This window comes from Prionailurus viverrinus, chromosome F1 (genome assembly GCF_022837055.1).
Source record: "Prionailurus viverrinus isolate Anna chromosome F1, UM_Priviv_1.0, whole genome shotgun sequence".
Classification (NCBI taxonomy): domain Eukaryota; kingdom Metazoa; phylum Chordata; class Mammalia; order Carnivora; family Felidae; genus Prionailurus; species Prionailurus viverrinus.
In genome coordinates, this window is record NC_062577.1 from 10,900,001 (window position 1) to 10,918,701 (window position 18,701).

The window sequence follows — 18,701 nt, forward strand, 5'->3', positions numbered from 1 at the left end:
TATTTCACCCTCTGCCCACCCCCCTCCCCTCTGGCAGCCATCAGTCTCTTGTCTAGAGTTGAGAGTCTGTTTTAACAATCAGCTTACAAAATTTTTGACAATGTGACAGTTGACCGTGTGGGGGCAACCCCCCCACACCCCTGCATGCTGCCCAAACTCTGGTGTGTTTGGTACCAAATGCTACCCCAAGTCTCCTTCTAGCTCCAAAATCCAACCATCTTCCTCTTGTATCTATAGATAGAAAATGTCTGCAGCTTATTAATATCCATCTTGGATGCCTTCCTCTCAAAAGAAAAGACGGTTATAATTCGGGCCTTACTCACCCTTCGAAGACTTTTAGGCAAACTGGACAAGGTGACCTACTCTTCTTTGTGTATTAGGATTGCTTCCAGCTACTGCCCTCTGATGGATCATGTGAGTTACAGTTACATACGTCACATCATTCGGTTTTATAGATAAGCTGAAGGCCCAGAAGATAGTCATTTTGTGCAGAAGCACCATCTTTTCCAGAGATAACAATATGAGCCAAAGAAGTACAATCTCTCTATATATAGTTATATACATATAAAACTAACCCGTGAGGACCTGGAAAAGTCGTCCCATAAGAAAAGAGAAGCAAAAAATAGCCTCTGTCTTTGCATGAAAGAGGAATTGTAGCTCAGTAGCTGTACCTCGGCTAACCCTGGGTCTGGATTCCCTGGGTTCAAATCCCTGTTCTGCCTCTTATGAGCTGTGAAATGTTGAGCAGGTGATTTAGTCTCTTAATGTTCCAGCCTCTCCACCTATAAAATAGAGAGAGTGGCACGTGTATTATGGGCATTAGAGATGACGGGTACAATGCCCCAAATGTGTTAGTTATTATCATATAAAACTCTAAGTAAAAGGTCTTTCATCAAAAAGTTGTGCATTTTGAAAATTCCCATTTTGTATAGTAAATGTGTTCCAGAAAAGTTGGGTGAAAGCAAGATATTTTAATAAGCAACAACACTTTGGTATGCCATGGAGAATCTATTTATTTTTAAACACTTCTATGAGTTGTTTGTGAACCAGAGAATTATTTCGTAGAAAATTATTTTGCCAAAATTTATAGGCTCTTAATTATTCAGGTTTCATTGAAGAAGGGCGCAGAATATTAAATTATAAAAAAAGAATAAATTTAGTGGCAAAAATTATTTTCATAAGGACATAGTAATAATAATGGTAAATGGATTTATTGAGCATTTACTAAGTACCAATCACTATTCTAAGGGATTTACATGGACTACCTCATATAATTCTCTAAACAACTCTATTACTATTATCCAGTTTACATGTAAGGAAAATAAAGCAAAGAGAAATGAATATTTGGCCAAGTTCACACAGCTAATAAGTAGTGGGAATGTCCATGTAATAAATTATTTTCAAAATGAAATCACTTGGGAAAAAAAAAAACTAAACTAAACTAAATAAATAAATAATCAAACCAAACCAAATGAAAAGAGGCAAAATCAGAGAGGAAAGTACCAAATATCGATTTACCCTAAGTCATCCCTCAGACATAGAGTATTTGAAAACTACTGGATATCAATGAAACTATGACACTATGTGTCTCCATTTTTTTTTAATTTTTTTTATGTTTATTTATTTTTAAGACAGAGAGAGACAGAGCATGAATGGGGGAGGGTCAGAGAGAGGGAGACACAGAATCCGAAACAGGCTCCAGGCTCTGAGCGGTCAGCACAGAGCTCGACGCGGGGCTCGAACTCACGGACCGCGAGATCATGACCTGAGCTGAAGTTGGCCGCTTAACCAACTGAGCCACCCAGGCAGGCGCCCCACTGTGTGTCTCCATTTTAAAAGAAAAGAATAATTTGCTCAAGCTTAATCTATGGGGAATAAAAACAGGATTTCATCAGGTGTGGGGCACTAAAAGCTCTTTCCACTGGTCCAGATAGGCTTTCAATGGTTAGCATATCTTCCTGTAGACTAAGGATACAACAGGTAACCCACAGATGAATGCACTTTGTGGGTGTGTTACATTTGGCTGTCATTTGATATCATTTGTGTTACATTTAGACTGTTGTCTGAGTCCATTATTTTTAAACTGGGAGATTTCTCACAGAAATCTGAATTGTAAATGAAATACCAGAAGATTTGAGAATACTGGAGCCCACCAACCCATTTGGCAACAGTCTGCAGGAGCTTGGTGGCCTCTCTGAGAGAGGCCCGAGCCCTCTGCTTCAAGCCCCCCTCCTCTCCCTGCTACCTGCTTTGCTTGTTTACATCAGCTTCCTAGCCCCAAGGACATGACTTGATGACCATTGCTTTAGGTTTGAGCTTTCTTCCACATTTGTTACCTCCGGGAAGGAACATACAAAGCCACATTAGCCATTTGTATTTTGCTGGGAATATATCTAATATATTTCTGAAAACAGAAAGGAAAAGCAATTAATGAAATCATGAACAAAAACTGGGAAGTGATACAATATTTTTAAAGATTAACCTCTTCTCTGACTTACAGTTTTTGTCTCCTAGCTTTTTATAATCCCCAAACCTTCCTATTTGGCATAAGCAAGCTCTTAGAAACCTGGTTCTTATGCCAATATGCAACGAGTTCCCATTGGTATTCACCAGTAATCTGCAAAGGCCTCCAGCCTTTGAATGTACCATGGTTACTTTAAGCACCTTTATAGAAATTACTTCCAGGTTATACAGATTATTCCAATTTATATTTTTAGAACGTTCTTAAATACTGTCTTCCTGAATTTAAGAAACACTTTTCACAGGGAATTTTCATAATGCATCTGAATTTGAGTAAGCGAATCTTTATTTTCCAATCAGAAAAAAGCTGACTACTTAGACTGAGATGAATCTTTTCTAAAAATAAATGATAATTATAATTATATATATGTATGTATGTACATATATCTACATGGTATATATACACATATAGTATATATACATGTAAATATATTTAAACATATATACACAAGTGTGAGATATGTATCTCCCACTGCTTAAAGAAAAAAGCCTTAGTAATATCCTCATATGTGACCTTTCTCTGTGTGCATATTGCAGAGTAATGAAGGCATTCGGAGTATGGCCATTCGACACTTTGGTGAATTACTCAGGGACATGAGTCATTACATGTGGATGCTAAATGATGTGGTTCTTGGAGGCTTGGTGCCCCTGATCCTGTTTTTGGAGGACACAGATATCAGTGTAGTTAAAGTAAGTCCTGTGATCTCATTTTTCCTAGTTTTGCATAGAATCATAGTGTTTTTGGTAACATCAGACGAGCAGATCCTCAGTGACCTTTTTCTGCTTCACAGGCATGTAGACATACATTAACAATCTGTACCTCAGAATTAAACTGGTCAACATCTTATTTGCTCAAAGACAAATATTACAATTTTGAGCTGGTGGTGCTCAACATCTGTAACAATCTTGTAAGTAACCCCACAATGTTTACTACCTTAGCAGTTCTAGAAATAACTTGAAAGGAGACCCAAAGTGATGAAAGGTGTGGCAGGGACAAGAGTGGACCCTGGAGAAGGAATGTGAAGAAAAGATAAGACATGAATAGTTACAAGCCAGGGCTTAAGACCAGAAAAAAATTAAATTTTCTGCTTCTTCCCCAACATGGATCGCCTCTGATTATCTTTCTCCAACCCACTTACTTTGAGCTACGGATGGTGATAAACGTAGGAACAGCATTTCAGATCACCAGAAGCAAAACTGGAGTTACTTTGTCATCATCTTAATGAGCTGGTGTTCTGGAAACCAGCATGAATTGCAGCAATAGACAAGTGGGGCTGGAAGAATGCTACGCAAAAGTTGGAAACACAAAGTTGGGCTTAGGAATCATATAATAAACTGAATAACATCTCCAAACAAAAGGGTAAAGTGTATACGTAGAAATCTCCAAGGTTTAAATTGGTCCTAATATGGTATAAGCAACCAAGCTCTTTTTTCTGGAAGCCTCTCTAGAAGAAACATGCTTTTGCCAATGACTGAGGTTCCCCCCCCCATTTTATTTTCAGCTTGTTTCTCATGAGAACTACATTACAGATTTGATATCTGACACCTTGGGGTTCCTGAGAAGCTCCCGAATATATCTGAGGAAAGCATCAGTTATTTTAATTGGTAAATAAAATTCAATTCTCATTTTTTAATTTGCCTTACAAGGTACAGAATGGGGTAGCAGCTGGAAGTCTTTCTTAAAAAAATACAAATTTTCTTGGTTTATGAGGGGCAGCACCTGCCATGGTGGTATCTATTAATCAAAGTTAGATATGTGATGAGAATAGAGTTCTATTTGCTAACACAGTAAGTATTATTATACAAAGTGCATTCAACAGGATGAATTTCAGATTTTAAGATGGTGGCAAACCATTGCTAATTCTTCCCCTTCACTGCCTAAAAATCACTACCCAAAGAGCAAGAAGAATATAAAAAATACAAATACCATCTTCAATAAAACAGGACAACTGTAACTACAAATTACAGATGAGGAAATGCTACTGAATCCAATAAAGTTCTTTCAAAAGTGTTGTGGGGGGAGGGGAGGTGCAGGAAGATTCTAACAGAGGACAACTAAAGTTTTTGATCTTGTACAAACCTGACCAAACAGGGGTTTTGTCCCCCTCACTAGTTTGTTACCAGAAAGATCGAAATTAATAAACCTTTATTTGGAATGACAGGAGGTGAGTTCCCTGTTTGGTAGCGGGATCTTCCCTTGACCCTATTTAGCATCATGGAGTAGCAGGGGCACCCAGGACTGAGGAAATAGTCATGTCAGTCGGACTTGTAGAGAGGAGTCTGTCGGTCAGCGAAGGTAGAAGACAAATCAAACCAGGCTCATCACTAGAGCTCACGATCTCTCTGGGGCTTAGAGGAGCAACGCAACACAAACGTGCAGAAAATCCTGTGTCATAAGAACTTTATTTCAAACTGGAAAGAGATCCTATCCTGAATTCTACCATGGAACTTTCTGCAAACAGTCCTCTATACCTAATATTGCAAGATCCCAAAATAAATAATTGAAAAAGGCATTATCTTTCTACAGAGGTATTTCCATGGGGAAAATGGAGGACAAAAAAAAATTAGAAAATGTTTCTACAGACCAGATAAAAACCATGATATATATTTCTGTGAACCCAAAACTTTGTTATGTAAAGATCTAAGGTATAATATCAACACACAGGCAGTATATGATAGGAGAATGGGAGCACAGGAAAAATCAGCTTTCAAAGAATGGGGGGAAAGCGTAAGAAAAAAACTATATAACCATTAGTACACTATAACCAGCAGAAGAGAAAATATAGATTGTTGAGAACCTTAGGAAGGAAGGAACAACAGGTACAGGGTTGAGAAATGCTAGCAAGAGGAATGAAAACCGGCAAGAAACAGTTTGAAAAGCTAAGGGACAATGAGCAATCCAGAAGATAGATAAAAGAAATGCCAACTATGCATAAATATCCCTGAAGAAGAAAAATGATTAGGGGTGCCTGGGTGGCTCAGGCAGTTAAGCGTCCAAATTCGGCTCAGGTTATGTTCTCATGGCTGGTGAGTTTGAGCCCCGTGTCAGGCTCTCTGCGGTCAGCTCAGAGTCTGGAGCCTGCTTTGGATTCTGTGTCTCTCTCTCTCTCTGCCCCTCCCCGACTCGCATTCTGTCTCTGTCTCTGTCTCTCTCTCTCTCTCAAAAATAAATAAATATTTAAAAAAATTTAAAAAAAAATTTTTTTTTTTTAATTTTTTTTTCAACGTTTTTTATTTTATTTTTGGGACAGAGAGAGACAGAGCATGAACGGGGAGGGGCAGAGAGAGAGGGAGACACAGCATCGGAAACAGGCTCCAGGCTCCGAGCCATCAGCCCAGAGCCCGATGCGGGGCTCGAACTCACAGACTGTGAGATCGTGACCTGTTTGAAGTCGGACGCTTAACCGACTGCGCCACCCAGGCGCCCCTTTAAAAGAAAATGATTAGAGCAAAAAGGCGTTCATTCCAAAGGTATAACTTAAGGGGCTCCTGGGTGGCTCAGTCGGTTAAGCATCCAACTCTCGGTTTCTGCTGAGGTCATGATCTCATGGTTTGGTTAAGTTTGAGCCCCACGTCAGGCTCTGCCTTGACAGTGCAGAGCCTGCTTGGGATTCTCTCTCTCTCCCTCTGTCTCTGCCCCTCCCCTGCTCATGCTCTCTGTCTCTCAAAATAAATAAACTTAAAAAAAAGGTATAATTTAAGAAATAAAAGAATTAAATAAACAGGTTTGATAAAATGTTTTTCAAGAAACATTTTATACAGAATGCAGCATTAAGACATTTCCTAATGAAGTTATGGAACTTCACAGTTAAAGAATTCTTTGAGCATTTGGGGGGGAAATGTCATCTATAAGTTACAAAATAAGTAAATCTGGCCTTAGATTTCTCCACTTCGGTATTCAACCCTAAAATAAAGTAGAATAGTGCCTACAAAATCCTAAATGGAATGAAAAGAAGAGAGAGGAAAGAAGAAGGAAGGGAAAAGGAGAGAGCAGCAAAGAGGGGGGAAAGGAAGAAAAGAAAAAGAAATAAGAGTCCCGGGGGGCGGGTGGGAGATGAATGAGGGAGGAAGGAATGAAAGAAGTATGGACAGATGAAAGGAAGGAAGGGAGATGGAAAAAGAAACTACAATGTGTGCAATATTTCTATGGAAAAAAAAAACCTTGCAAGTATTACTGAAAGACACAAAGAAGATCTGAAAAAATAGAAGGGTATAGACCAAATTTTGGGAAAGAAAGAATCAAATTTAAAAATGTGCCAGTTCTGGGGTGCCTGGGTGGCTCAGTCCATTGAGCGTCCAACTCTTGATTTCAGCTCAGTTCATGACCTCAGAGTCGTGAATCCAAGCCCCGCATCGGGCTCCACAGAGCCTGCTTGGGATTCGCTCTCTCCCTTTCTCCCTGTCCCTTCCCCCCTCTCTAAAATAAATAAATAAACTTAAAAAAAAAACAAAGAAAATAAAATGTGCCAATTCTTTCCTACATGGATCTATGCATGGAATGAACTGCCAATTCGAATATCAGTATGGCTTTCTTTTTGCAAAACTGACATGTTGATTCTAAAAATAATGTGGAAAGTTAGCATACAAGAATATCCAGGAAATTATGATCAAGAGAAAAAAAAAGATGGGGCCAGGGGTGGGGGTGGGGGACTAGCTCTATCAGATATTAATACAGCTACAGTACTTAAAATCACACGGAATAAATAGACAAACAAGTAGAACAAAGTACCGTCCAGAAATAACTATCAAAACATACAGTGTTTTAAAGTGAATCATTGGCTTTAACTAACAGGGATGTGAATATAGAATCTTCCTTAAATAGCTTCGGGACACCTGGTGAGCCATCTGGAATTTCAAAAATTATTTCATTCCTATCTTACTTACTTACTTCAAATAAATTCCAGATAGTCAAAGGCTCATATGCTAAAAATGAAACCATAATGATAAATAAAGTAGAATAGTATGGAAAAATTTATTGTATAGTCATGGGGTGGGCAAGACCTTTCTAAAGTAAAGGTCAAAATCTAGGAACCATGAGGAAAAGATTGATAAACTATGAAAAAAAGTAAATACTTCTGCAGGGCAAAACCACTATAAACAGTCAGAACCCAAATTGAGATGATACCACAAATGAAGGGTGAGTTCTCGCTGTCCGAAGATTCTTTACAAATCCATAAGAAAAGACAAGAAATTCCTAAAAATTCCCATTATCGGCATAGAATTCTGTACAAAATACCTGACATTTAATAAAATAAAATTTAAAAAAACAGACATATAGAAAGAATTTTTTAATGCAAGAAAAAAACCAAACAATGGAAATAGAATCCAGGATATACAATTCTTGAAGTAGGTATGAGCTTTAAAATAGAAATTATAAATGTGTTTAAAAGATTAATAAAATGGAATGCATAATTCAGTGGGGTGGGTAAAATTAACAGCAGATTAGAAAGACCTGAAAAGAGACTTTGAGAATTAGATCTGTCAGAACAAAATATTCAGCTTCAAGATCGAAGTTTGAAGAGATAAGAGTAGAAAATAGGAAAAGAGCATAAGAGTATGAGACATGGTGAAAAGGTGAGAAATACACATCCATAAGGAGAGAGGAAGAAGAATGAGACAAAAATGTTTGAAGGGTAAAGGCCAAGAATTTTCCAAAACTGAAATAAGGTAATAACAAGAAATAACACATCTAGGTGTAAAAGGAAAATAAAACTTTTAAAATATGTAGATAAATAATTATATTTAAAAATATTTAGAACACTGGAAGGAATTCAGAAAAACTGTTTGAATTAACACATAAATTTAGCAAGCTTTCTAGACACAGCATCAAAATACAAAGATCAATCGGATCTCTATATACTAAGAATAAACCATCGGGAAATCAAATTTTTGAAAATGCCTAATACAATAGCACCAAAAAATCCTGAAATAACTCAAAATAAAACTACAGAAAGATGCCCAAGATGGGTACGCAGAAAACCAGAAAATCCTGAGACAATTTTTAGAAACTTAGATATATAATGTTGGTGGACTAAAGGATCAGAGAGTATGGTACCTTCGACTCTTCCCCAAACTGATCTGTAAATTCAGTGAAATCCCAAACAAAATCTCACCAGGGGCTCTGAGTGTGAGTGTGTGTGTGTGTGTGTGTGTGTATGTATGTGGTGTGTCTGCGTGCGAAACGAGACAAGCTGATTCTAAATTTTACATGAAAATGTAATGGTTTGAGACTAGCCAAGATGATTTAAGGAAGAACCACAACGTTGAAAACTTATACTACTGGGTAGATATCAGGACACAGTAAACATTAAGGTAATGTGGCAGTGGCATTGTGATCGAATGAAGTCAAGACACTACCCCCCCCCCCGCCCCCACCACACACACAATTATGATACAAGTGACCCTGCACAGCAATAGGGAAAGGACAGTGTTTGCTTTAACGGTTCTGGGTTAATCACACAGGGATATAAAAAATATCTTGACTCCTATTTTATGCAATATAATTACAGTTGGACCTACAATCCAAAAGTGTAAGAGGTAACACAATAAAGCTTCTAGAAGTAAATACTGAGTAGTAGGATATCAGGATGACCTTGAGACAGCAAAGATTTCTTATAAGGACCCCAAAATTCACTAACCATAAATAAAAAGATAGTGAACTAGACTACATTAAAATTAAAGACTTCTGTTTATTAAAAAAAAAAAAAAGGAAAAGTTTAGCCCCAAAGCAGGAGAAGAATTTGTAAGGCATGTAACATTTAAAAAGATTAGTACCCAGAATAAAAACGCCTACAAATATATAAGTAAAAGACAACTCGATATAAAAACAGGCAAGGGACTTGTCAGAACAGGCATTTTACAAAAGAAATATAAAAGTGGCCAATAAACACTATATAAAATTCTTATTAATCATGACCAAAACAGCAAAGAAAATCACAGTGTGATGCCACCAAATCCATGAGAATAACTGAAAGGAAAAAGACTAACAATGTCAAGTGGTAGGAGGCAAAGCAATGGAAATGTTCATAGTTACAGGTGGGAGTGAAAATTGATACAACCACTATGGAAACTGTTTAACAGTAACGATTAAAGGGGAAGATAAGCATATCCCTTAGCCAATAAGTCTTCTTCTAGCTACATACCAAACATTAATGCGTACAAATGCATACCAAAATTCACGTACAAGAATGCCCATGATAATATCATTATTCGTATAGCCTCAAATTGTTCAGCAGCAGCAGAATGGATTTTTTTAAATGCTGCATTCATAAGATGGAGTATCACATAACTGTGTTCAGCAAACTTTTTCTGTAAATGAACAGATAGTAATTGTTTTAAAATATGAGTACTGTCTGGTCTCTGTCAAAACTACTCAGCTCTGCCATAAAAGTAGAATGGATAAAAGTAGCAATGGATAATACATAAATATATGAGCCAATGAGCTTGGCTTTGTTCCAAGAAAACTTTATTTGCCAACTCCTGATATGTAGCAGTGGAAATGAATGAACTATTGCTTCATTAAAGAAGTTGGATGAATCTCCCAATAATGCTCAACAACAAGTTGAGCTAAAGAATAATCTAAGGGGTGGGGGAGGAGATTGGGAAGGGCATGCCAGAGACTTCTGGAATGGTAGCAGTTTTTCTATTTAATGACCTAAGTGGAGCTAGAAATGTTCTCAGTAATCATGCACTGAGCTGTGCCAATATGATTTATGCACATTGATACACATAAATATATCTCCATAAAAAGTATCATTAAATAATAATTATTTGAAAGCACTAAAAGGTGTTCCAAGGATAATCTAAGACATGGTTTGCTTTGAGGAAAGCTATGGAGGCGGCTAGATTAGAGGATGCATTTCCACAATGTATTTTGGGGTCACTCTAATACTACTTTGTGCGTAGGGTACCTGGCAAAATCAGGTGGCCATTTACTGCTCAGAGATGAAATTGAAGTCATGCTTGAAGGTAAGTGTTGAAGTTATAATGAAATCTGTATGTATGAGTTATGTATAAGTCTAAATGAATTCACTGTCTGTGATTCAATTCACATATGTGTTCTATAATGGTGCCAGGGATGGGAGGAGGGTGGCAGGGAGGAATCAATGGAAAAACTAGGTTAAAGGGTATCTTTTTTTTCTTTTCTTTTCTCTTCTCTTATTTCTTTTCTTTTCTTTTTTCTTTTCTTTTCTCTTCTTTTCTTTTTCTTTTCTTTTTTTCTCTTCTCCTCTCCTCTCCTCTCTTCTCTTTTCTTCTCTTTTGTTTTCTTTTCTTTTCTTTTCTTTTCTTTTCTTTTCTTTTCTTTTCTTTTCTTCCTTTCCCTTTTCTGCTTCCCTTTCCTCCCTTCCGTTCCCTCCCCTTTCTCCACTTGCACCGGAGAGAATTAAGGAACAGTGTTTGCTCTCAAGATGTCCGAACTTTGGCATCTCTCTCTTAGCCTCTATTTCCTCATCAGGATCAGATTTACAAACAGGTGGGATAGAAAATAGGGTGGCAGCTTCCCTCCCTTCCGTGTGTGTGTGTGTGTGTGTGTGTGTGTGTGTGTGTGTAATAGACTTTATTTTTTAAAGCAGTTTTAGATTTACAGCAAAATTGACAGGAAGGTACAGAGATTTCCTATATACCTCCTGCCCTCACAAGGTTGCACAGCCTCCCCCACCATCAACGTCTCCCCCACTCCAGATGTTTGTTACAACTGATGAACTGATGTCGACACATTATGATCTTCCTTTTTTATTCCCTCATTCCCCCCATTCACTCATTTCTTCAATACCTATCTGTGGACAACCTACAAATGCTAAGCCCTGTAATTCTGCCTCCGTGTCCTCAGAATCTTCTTTCTCTCCCCCTTCTCTTCCTGCTCCTTCCCCTCCCTTTTCCACATCTGTCCTCCCCTCCCCCCCCATTTCTTCTTGTTAAGAAGAAAATAACTCCCACAAGCCTGGTGTCTGGATATAATGACATTAGCCTTTTGGTATATGTATTATCTCAGATATTTTTAAAGAATATAAGCTATTATATATTTATTTTTTGAATTATCAAAAAGTTGTTTAACTTTCTCATTTCCTCATATATTCATGCCAATATTCATATATTCATGCCAAGAAACAGGGGTTTGCATCATCGTAGTAATATGTGTGTGCCATTTCATTTTATGATATGGCGGATTTTTATGTGGTTCTCTGTTGATGAATGTTTAGAAAGATTCCAACTTTTCTCATTATTATGAGTATTACTGAGCCTCTTGATGAATATATATTTATGCCATGTAGCAGAATGCTTAGCACATGACAGGCATTCAGTCAATGTTTAGTGAGAATTCCTATTTTTCTTTTAATGGGGTCTGGTGGGGATAGCAGGTAAAACTTCCTGGCTGCTTCTAGCCAAAATAGTGAAATTTAAGGGTGGAGAGGAGAGAAGGAGAGACTCTGTGAGACATGGTGTTTGTTCAGGGTTAGAGCTTCTCGACCACGAAAGAGATGTCTTGAACTAAAGGTTCTTCTGCTCTTAACAGCTATTGACAGAGTGCTTTGGGATGAAGATCCCATCATCAGGCAGTTGGCAGAAATCACCCACAAAATTTTTAAGGAAATAGCCCATAGACTGACGTCCTCACATGTTAAACAAACCTTCCGAAGATTATTTCACTTCATCTATATAAAAAAATTGAAGCCTCTTTACAATTATAACTGGCCCAACAACCTGGCCAGCAGTCCTATGAAGATTAAGGAAACCGATGGTGACAAGGAAGGACTTACCGATGAGAATTATGTATACATGTTTGTAAAGAATGAGACTTGAGAACTTCCCAGAAGAGGAATGATTTTCCTTTCCCACCTGATAACTTGAGTCTATAGGTACGTGCTTTTCTGAAGGATGCTGGAAGCCTTTCCTGTCGCTTCTTAGCTCTCTATTCAAATAGAGAAATCTATTGCTTCTTTATGTTTGATGCTGAGCAGAGAGTTCACCTCATCAAATCCGCTAATAAAATTGAAAAATCATATAAGCAAAGCATTTGATGAGAAGCTCTTGATTTTGATCAAATCAACCCACGTCTACTGAACACCTTCCAAGTACCAGGCACGATGCTAGGCGGTGGGGACATCTGGATGATATAAACAGGGTTTCTGTTCTCAGGAGAGTCACAGCATGGCTGTTTCCATCCTGCTTGGGCAAATGCTGCCCAGGGCAGTTTCAAAAAGGAAGGAACGGAACTTGTACTGCAGGACGAAGGGGAGCCCCTGTATTCTTGCATTCTTGTTGGAGACACTGAGGCAAGAAGAGTGTTGGGGGAGAGCTAGAGACTTTGTTAAGGACACAGGCGGGCAAGGAAAGAATGGGGAGAGCTGAGGCCTGAGGGGAAGATGATGCTGTGCCCATCACTTTAGACTTTTTGAAATGAAAATAGGATAACCCGTCCTAGTTAGTGGTGACCATTGCCCTCAGGATCTGGTGTCCCGCCATCCTGACCCATCAGAGGGTCCTCAATGGTCTTGCCTGACCTGTTGCTTGGGTTCATCTTTCATTCCCCTCACCGTACCTCCCTCCCACCCTGTGCTCCCTCTCTGGCATCAACCCCTCCAGCCCCAGGAAACTACCGGTAACCCCTACGGTTCAGGTGTTGTGTCTTTGTAATGTGTCAACTCGCAACGCTCGCACATTTCCACTGCTTCGTGGGCCCACCGCACCGGTGTGGGGTAGCAGTCACTGCATCTGCCCTGGGGTCCTCCTTCCACCTCTCTGACTTCTGAGCCAGTGGGTTTAGTTCCGTTGACAAAGGACACCAGCTTCTCTTGTGGGACAGCCATGGACGGTAGAAGCCATAGGAGACTACCGCAGCTCCAAGACTGTGGGTTCTACCCCGTCCTTGCTGTCCTACTTTACACCCCCCCTTCCCTTCCCAACCGCATTGAGCTTGACACTTCAAGCTTGGCATCAATGTGAAGACGACAGTCTTGCAGAGACTACGTCCCCCATGGTTGCTTGCAGTCACATCCTTGGTTATGCTTCTCTAATTCAACCCTGACCCGTGTATGGGAGATGCACTTTCCAGGCCCCTTTGGAGTGTTGCTCCTGTGTTTCGCCTTAATGCTCTGTGTGCTCTCGTTGCATTTACCAGCTTGTAGTGAAATTATTGCTTTTTTTCTCTTCCTTCCCCACAACATTGAAGTTTCTTAAAGGTAAATGCTCTATCTTACACCTGGTGGAGTACTCTAGAGCCCCGCGGTGCCTGGCACCTGATGAATGCTCAGTGAACGCATGCCAATGAATGAAGTGCTAACAGGACATGTTGCCCTCATGCTTCAGTAAGAATTTTCAGATATTAATAAGCGTTGGCTAATATTAAACATAATGAAAGAATGGATACTTTTAATTTACTCCTTAGTCCATATTACTTCATTCTTACCCAGATGTTCCAGACCTCACTTCTCAAAATCAAAGCAACTTCCTTTCCCACCTTTAAGCGAGCAGGATACCTAGTGTGGTAGGCTACATAATAATCCTCCTAACGATATCCAATTCCTGATCCCCAGAATCCGCGAATATTTTACCTTCCGTGGCAAAAGGAGCTTTACAAACATGATCAATTAAAGGATCTTGAGGTGAGGAGATTAGCCTGGATTATCCAGGTAGGCCAAATATAATTATAGGTTCTTTATAAGAACAAAACGGGAGGCCAGAGAGGAAAGAGATTTTTGGAGATGCAACACCCTTGCTTTGAAGCTGGAGGTAGGGACCAGAAACCAAGGAAGGCAACTCTAGAAGCTTAAAAAGGCAAGGGAATGGATTCCCTCCCAGAGCCTCCAGAGGGAGCACAATGCTACCAACACCTTGATTTTGTTCCCAGTGAAACGCATTTTGGACATCTGAACCCCCAAACTGTAAGACAATAAGTTGATGCTGTTTTAAGCCACTAAATTTGGTAGACGAGAAATAGGAAACTAAGATACCTAGATTTCTACGAAACAAAGCAAACCAAAGTAAACTCTAACTCTCCCCACTCAAACACACATGCACACACACACGCACGCACACAGACAGCAATGAGTATAATGGACCTTACGCAAATGTCAAGGTTTCTGTAAAAGATCTGATATTCTGTGCTATTTATACATTAGACATGCTCTTCAAAGTCCATTAGGCCACCCCATCCTCACACCCAACTGACACTATAGCCTCTTCATCATCTCCCAGCTCTCTCTCCACTTTCTCCCTCCCTTCTCTTCTCCCCACCCTGCCACCCACCACCTTGAATTCCTTGACTTCCCAGGAACCATGAGCTCTTTTCACTTTGTTGTAAAACAGTTGGCTCTCCACAGGTTCCAACTCTAGCCTGAACTTCCATATGCTCTGAAGACATAAAGGCCTTCTTACAAAACGTCCTATCTTCCTGAGGTCCAATTGTGATTCTAAATAAATAGCACATTCCCTGCTGGCACATGTCTGTGTTACTGCCATTTTCAAAAATTTTAATAATTCTTGCAGGCTTCCCCATGGCAATCATGAATGTGACCTTTGGTGCTGTGCAGAACATGGCCACCATCCTGGAATACTCACCCCTCACTCTCTGCTCTCCAGGGCCACTGGCTTTCTCATCTCTGTGTGACCCATGCATTAGGGCCTGTGCTCATGCTCTTCCTGTGCCTGAAACACATCATCACCCAGCCAGTTAGTACCCATCTTTCTTTCTTTCTTTTTTTTAATGTTTATTTATTTTTGAGGGAGAGAGAGAGAAGAGGAAGGGCAGAGAGAGGGGGAGACAGAGGATCTGAATCGGGCTCTGCAGTGACAGCAGAGAGCCCAAAGCAGGGCTCCAACTCACGAACCATGAGATCATGACCTGAGCCAAAGCTGGATGCTTAATCCACTGAGCCACCCAGATGCCCCCCTACCCATCTTGCAAATGCCAAGTCAAAATTCATGTTCACAGAACCCTCTATATGCCTCTGTAGCACTAACCACAATTACTAGAATAACTAGGGTAATAACTAGGATAATTACGGAACAAATTAATGGAAAAAAGTAATTTATTTTACAATGAGTTGCCTATGCCCTGATCCCATTGCTAAAACGTCAGCTCTATAAGGTCATGCACCGTGTCTGCTTGGTCGCCCCTGTATCCGCCAGGGGCCTGGCACAGTGCCTTATGCATAATAATATTTAATATATATTTATCACATGGATGGATGAATGAATGAACGAATGAACACATAACCAGGTTTTCTGATACTAAGAGGCTAGATGTGTTGGTAATAATAATAATGGGAAGACTCAGCCAAAGCTTGATTAGGTATATTGTTGCGGCCCCTGGTATAAGGAATGGGCTACCATTTGTTGGATACCTACTATGTGGTCAGCATTTGTCTTATGATTATCTTAATTCATTTTCACAATAACCCTGGAAAAGGCATATTTTTGCCCCATTGTGCAGATGAGGCACTACCGTATACTCTATTAGCTTTGATGTCCATGGAGCTGGAGAGAATGTAAGTGGTCCCCGGTGAGGTCACTGTTCCAGAAAAGACCACTGGCCTCTCTTCTATGCAACAAAATGATGGTGGCACCCGGTCAGGGAAGGAAATAGCCTCCCACTGAGATACCCTCTCTAACTCTCAGTATGTTCCTGTTGCACATTCTGCCCACTTCCTTCGAACAAAATAGCGACAGAAATTGATAAAACTGAGTGGTGACTATATGCCAGACACTGTACAAGGTGCTCTATTGTACGATCCAAATTTATTCTTCCAAATATCTCAGCAGTTGACTCTTATTACTGTTTCCATTTTACCCTTTAGGAATCCAAGTCTCAGAAAGGTCATGTAAATCGTCACCATTTTAGGGAGAGGAAGATAGAATATTTAGCCTCAGGGACTCCAGACCCAGGGATCTCAATCACTACCACGTTGTATTTGCCTTTTAGGGATCGATTTTTCCCACTGGCTATAAAACCTCGTTATATATACTGGAATCACTTGGACAGTTGTTTGTTTTTAAAAATTTTTTTTAACATTTATTTATTTTTGAGAGACACAGAGAGACAGAGTATGAGCAGGGGAGGGGCAGAGAGAGAGGGAGACACAGAATTCGAAGCAGGCTCCAGGCTCTGAGCTGTCGGCATAGAGTGGGGCTCGAACTCACAAATCGCGAGATCATGACCTGGGCCGAAGACGGACGCTTAACTGACTGAGCCACCCAGGCGCCCCATGTTCGTTTGTTTTTTAAATAACAGCAAGCTGATTTTAATCTAGACCATGTACATCAGAATCTTCCGGTCTGAGGCCTGGGCATCAATGTTTTTTAAGATTCCAGCTGGATGGGGTGCCTGGGTGGCCCAGTTGGTTAAGCGTCTGACTCTTGATTTGGGCTCAGGTCGTGATCTCATGCCTCATGAGACCGAACCTCACACCAGGCTCTGTGCTTGGGATTCTCTCTCTCTCTCTCTCTCTCTCTCTCTCTCTCTCTGCCCCTTCCCTGCTTTCTCTCTCTCTTTCAAAATAAACATTAAAAAAAAAAAAAAAAGAATCCAGGTGATCTAGAGGGAAGACAATACTATAAATCAATGTTATGAGTTCATCCTGGAGACTGGATTTAGACATTTGTGTATCCCCAGCGTCCAGCACTGTGTCTGACATGTGAAGAAAAACCTTATAAAATGTATCTATGATTTATTGTGCCGTAGGAACCAATTAGACAGGAACCAATCATTTATAAACAAACATTTGTTAAGTGTCTAGTGTAAGCAAGGCACTGTCCTGGGGAATAAGGATATAAGTTAAGCATTTCCAGATACACGATTCTAATAAGATATTGCCAGTCAGTTCTTCTATAGCGCGGTGAGCAGCAGGAAAAGAGTCTATTTCCCTGTAAAAAGAAAAAGTACCTAAATTCTAAGGAGAGCTCCTGTGTGGACTAGGATAGTCAGGATTCTAAACACTGACGAAGTAAAAATTAGATGTTTACTACACTTATATCAATTTGCTTACTTTCCAGCAGATTTTGCTTTCTTTGCAATATCTAAATGGACATTGATGTCGAGTTAATAGAAGGCAAATTACGCGCATGGTGTTGAGGTGGAGGCAAAGATCACGTGGGCAGACAGGAAGGCACGTCTGGTAAAGAACGGAGTTTTTTGGGCAAGGAAGTATTGTGGTGGTCTTAAAACCTGGCGGCATTCAAAGTGAACCGCTACTCCAAGGTCTCCCTCTCGGAATAATAATAGAAGAATCTAGACTCGCATTGAGGAGTCGTGGGGTTGAGTCTTGCGCTCTCCGCTTACTAGCTCGAAGCCTTAGGTAATGCACTTCATTTCAGGTTCTCTTGCTGTGAAATGGAGTTAATATTCCCCAGGAAACAGGATTATTATGAAGCTTTCACGGTGTAATTACAGATGAACGCCTTAGAACGGATTGTGTTAACATAAGGCGTTGGGTCAGTAAAGGCCAAATCCCTAGTGCAGGTTTTCCCCCTTATTTGGATCCCTGAGAGTGGTGGTTATTCCTGGAAGCCTCTCAGCTGGGAGAGACGTTCTCTCCATGCACCTTCCCTCTGTTCACACCCCTCCCTCCATCCTCAGCTATTCAGGCTGCAGGGACTAAGAGAATGTATGGCTGGGTGATCTTTCGCAGCCGAGCTCCCTCCCTGGATTGTGCGCTGTCCGTTGGCCTCTCACTGATTTGGGGGTCACCACTAGAAGTCTTGCTCCTTTTGTCGGATCCCCCAGAGAAAACCCAGGCACGTCATTCTCCTGAGAAGTCTTCAGTGAGTCCTTGTTCTCAGCGTGAAATTCTAACTCCTGAGTTTGGCAAACCTTCCCTCTCCTGGCCCTGCTTATCTTCTCTAGACTCGTTATGTCCCGACCTCCTCCTATTATCTATGCTGCTGTCTTAAGGGACCACATGCAGCTGTCCCCACACAGCGATTGGGAGCCAAAACTTTAGAATCTGTCGGCCTGGATCCCACCGTGTGCTGGCTCTGCGTGGGTGCAGGCAGGATCGCTGACACTTTTGTGTCTCAGCTTCCTCCTCCATAAAATGGGGATACAGATTGTACCCAACTCTTTTTTTTTTTAACGTTTATTTATTTTTGAGACAGAGACAGAGCATGAACGGGGGAGGGGCAGAGAGAGAGGGAGACACAGAATCCGAAACAGGCTCCAGACTCTGAGCTGTCAGCACAGAGCC

The 18,701-nt window shown here is 40.4% G+C and overlaps 1 protein-coding gene across 2 annotated transcripts in view; it reads left to right on the forward strand.

Moving 5' to 3' along the window:
- The window catches only part of MROH9 (maestro heat like repeat family member 9), an 89,825-nt gene extending 77,337 nt beyond the window's left edge, over positions 1-12,488 (forward strand). For both annotated transcript variants that reach the window (XM_047839697.1, XM_047839698.1), the window contains 6 exons: positions 238-414; positions 3,058-3,210; positions 3,312-3,428; positions 4,023-4,125; positions 10,426-10,488; positions 12,035-12,488. In XM_047839697.1, coding sequence (XP_047695653.1) covers positions 238-414; positions 3,058-3,210; positions 3,312-3,428; positions 4,023-4,125; positions 10,426-10,488; positions 12,035-12,321 — 900 coding nt within the window. In that variant the 3' untranslated portion in view covers positions 12,322-12,488. The remainder of the gene's footprint in view (positions 1-237; positions 415-3,057; positions 3,211-3,311; positions 3,429-4,022; positions 4,126-10,425; positions 10,489-12,034) is intronic.
- Positions 12,489-18,701: the final 6,213 nt, after the last annotated feature.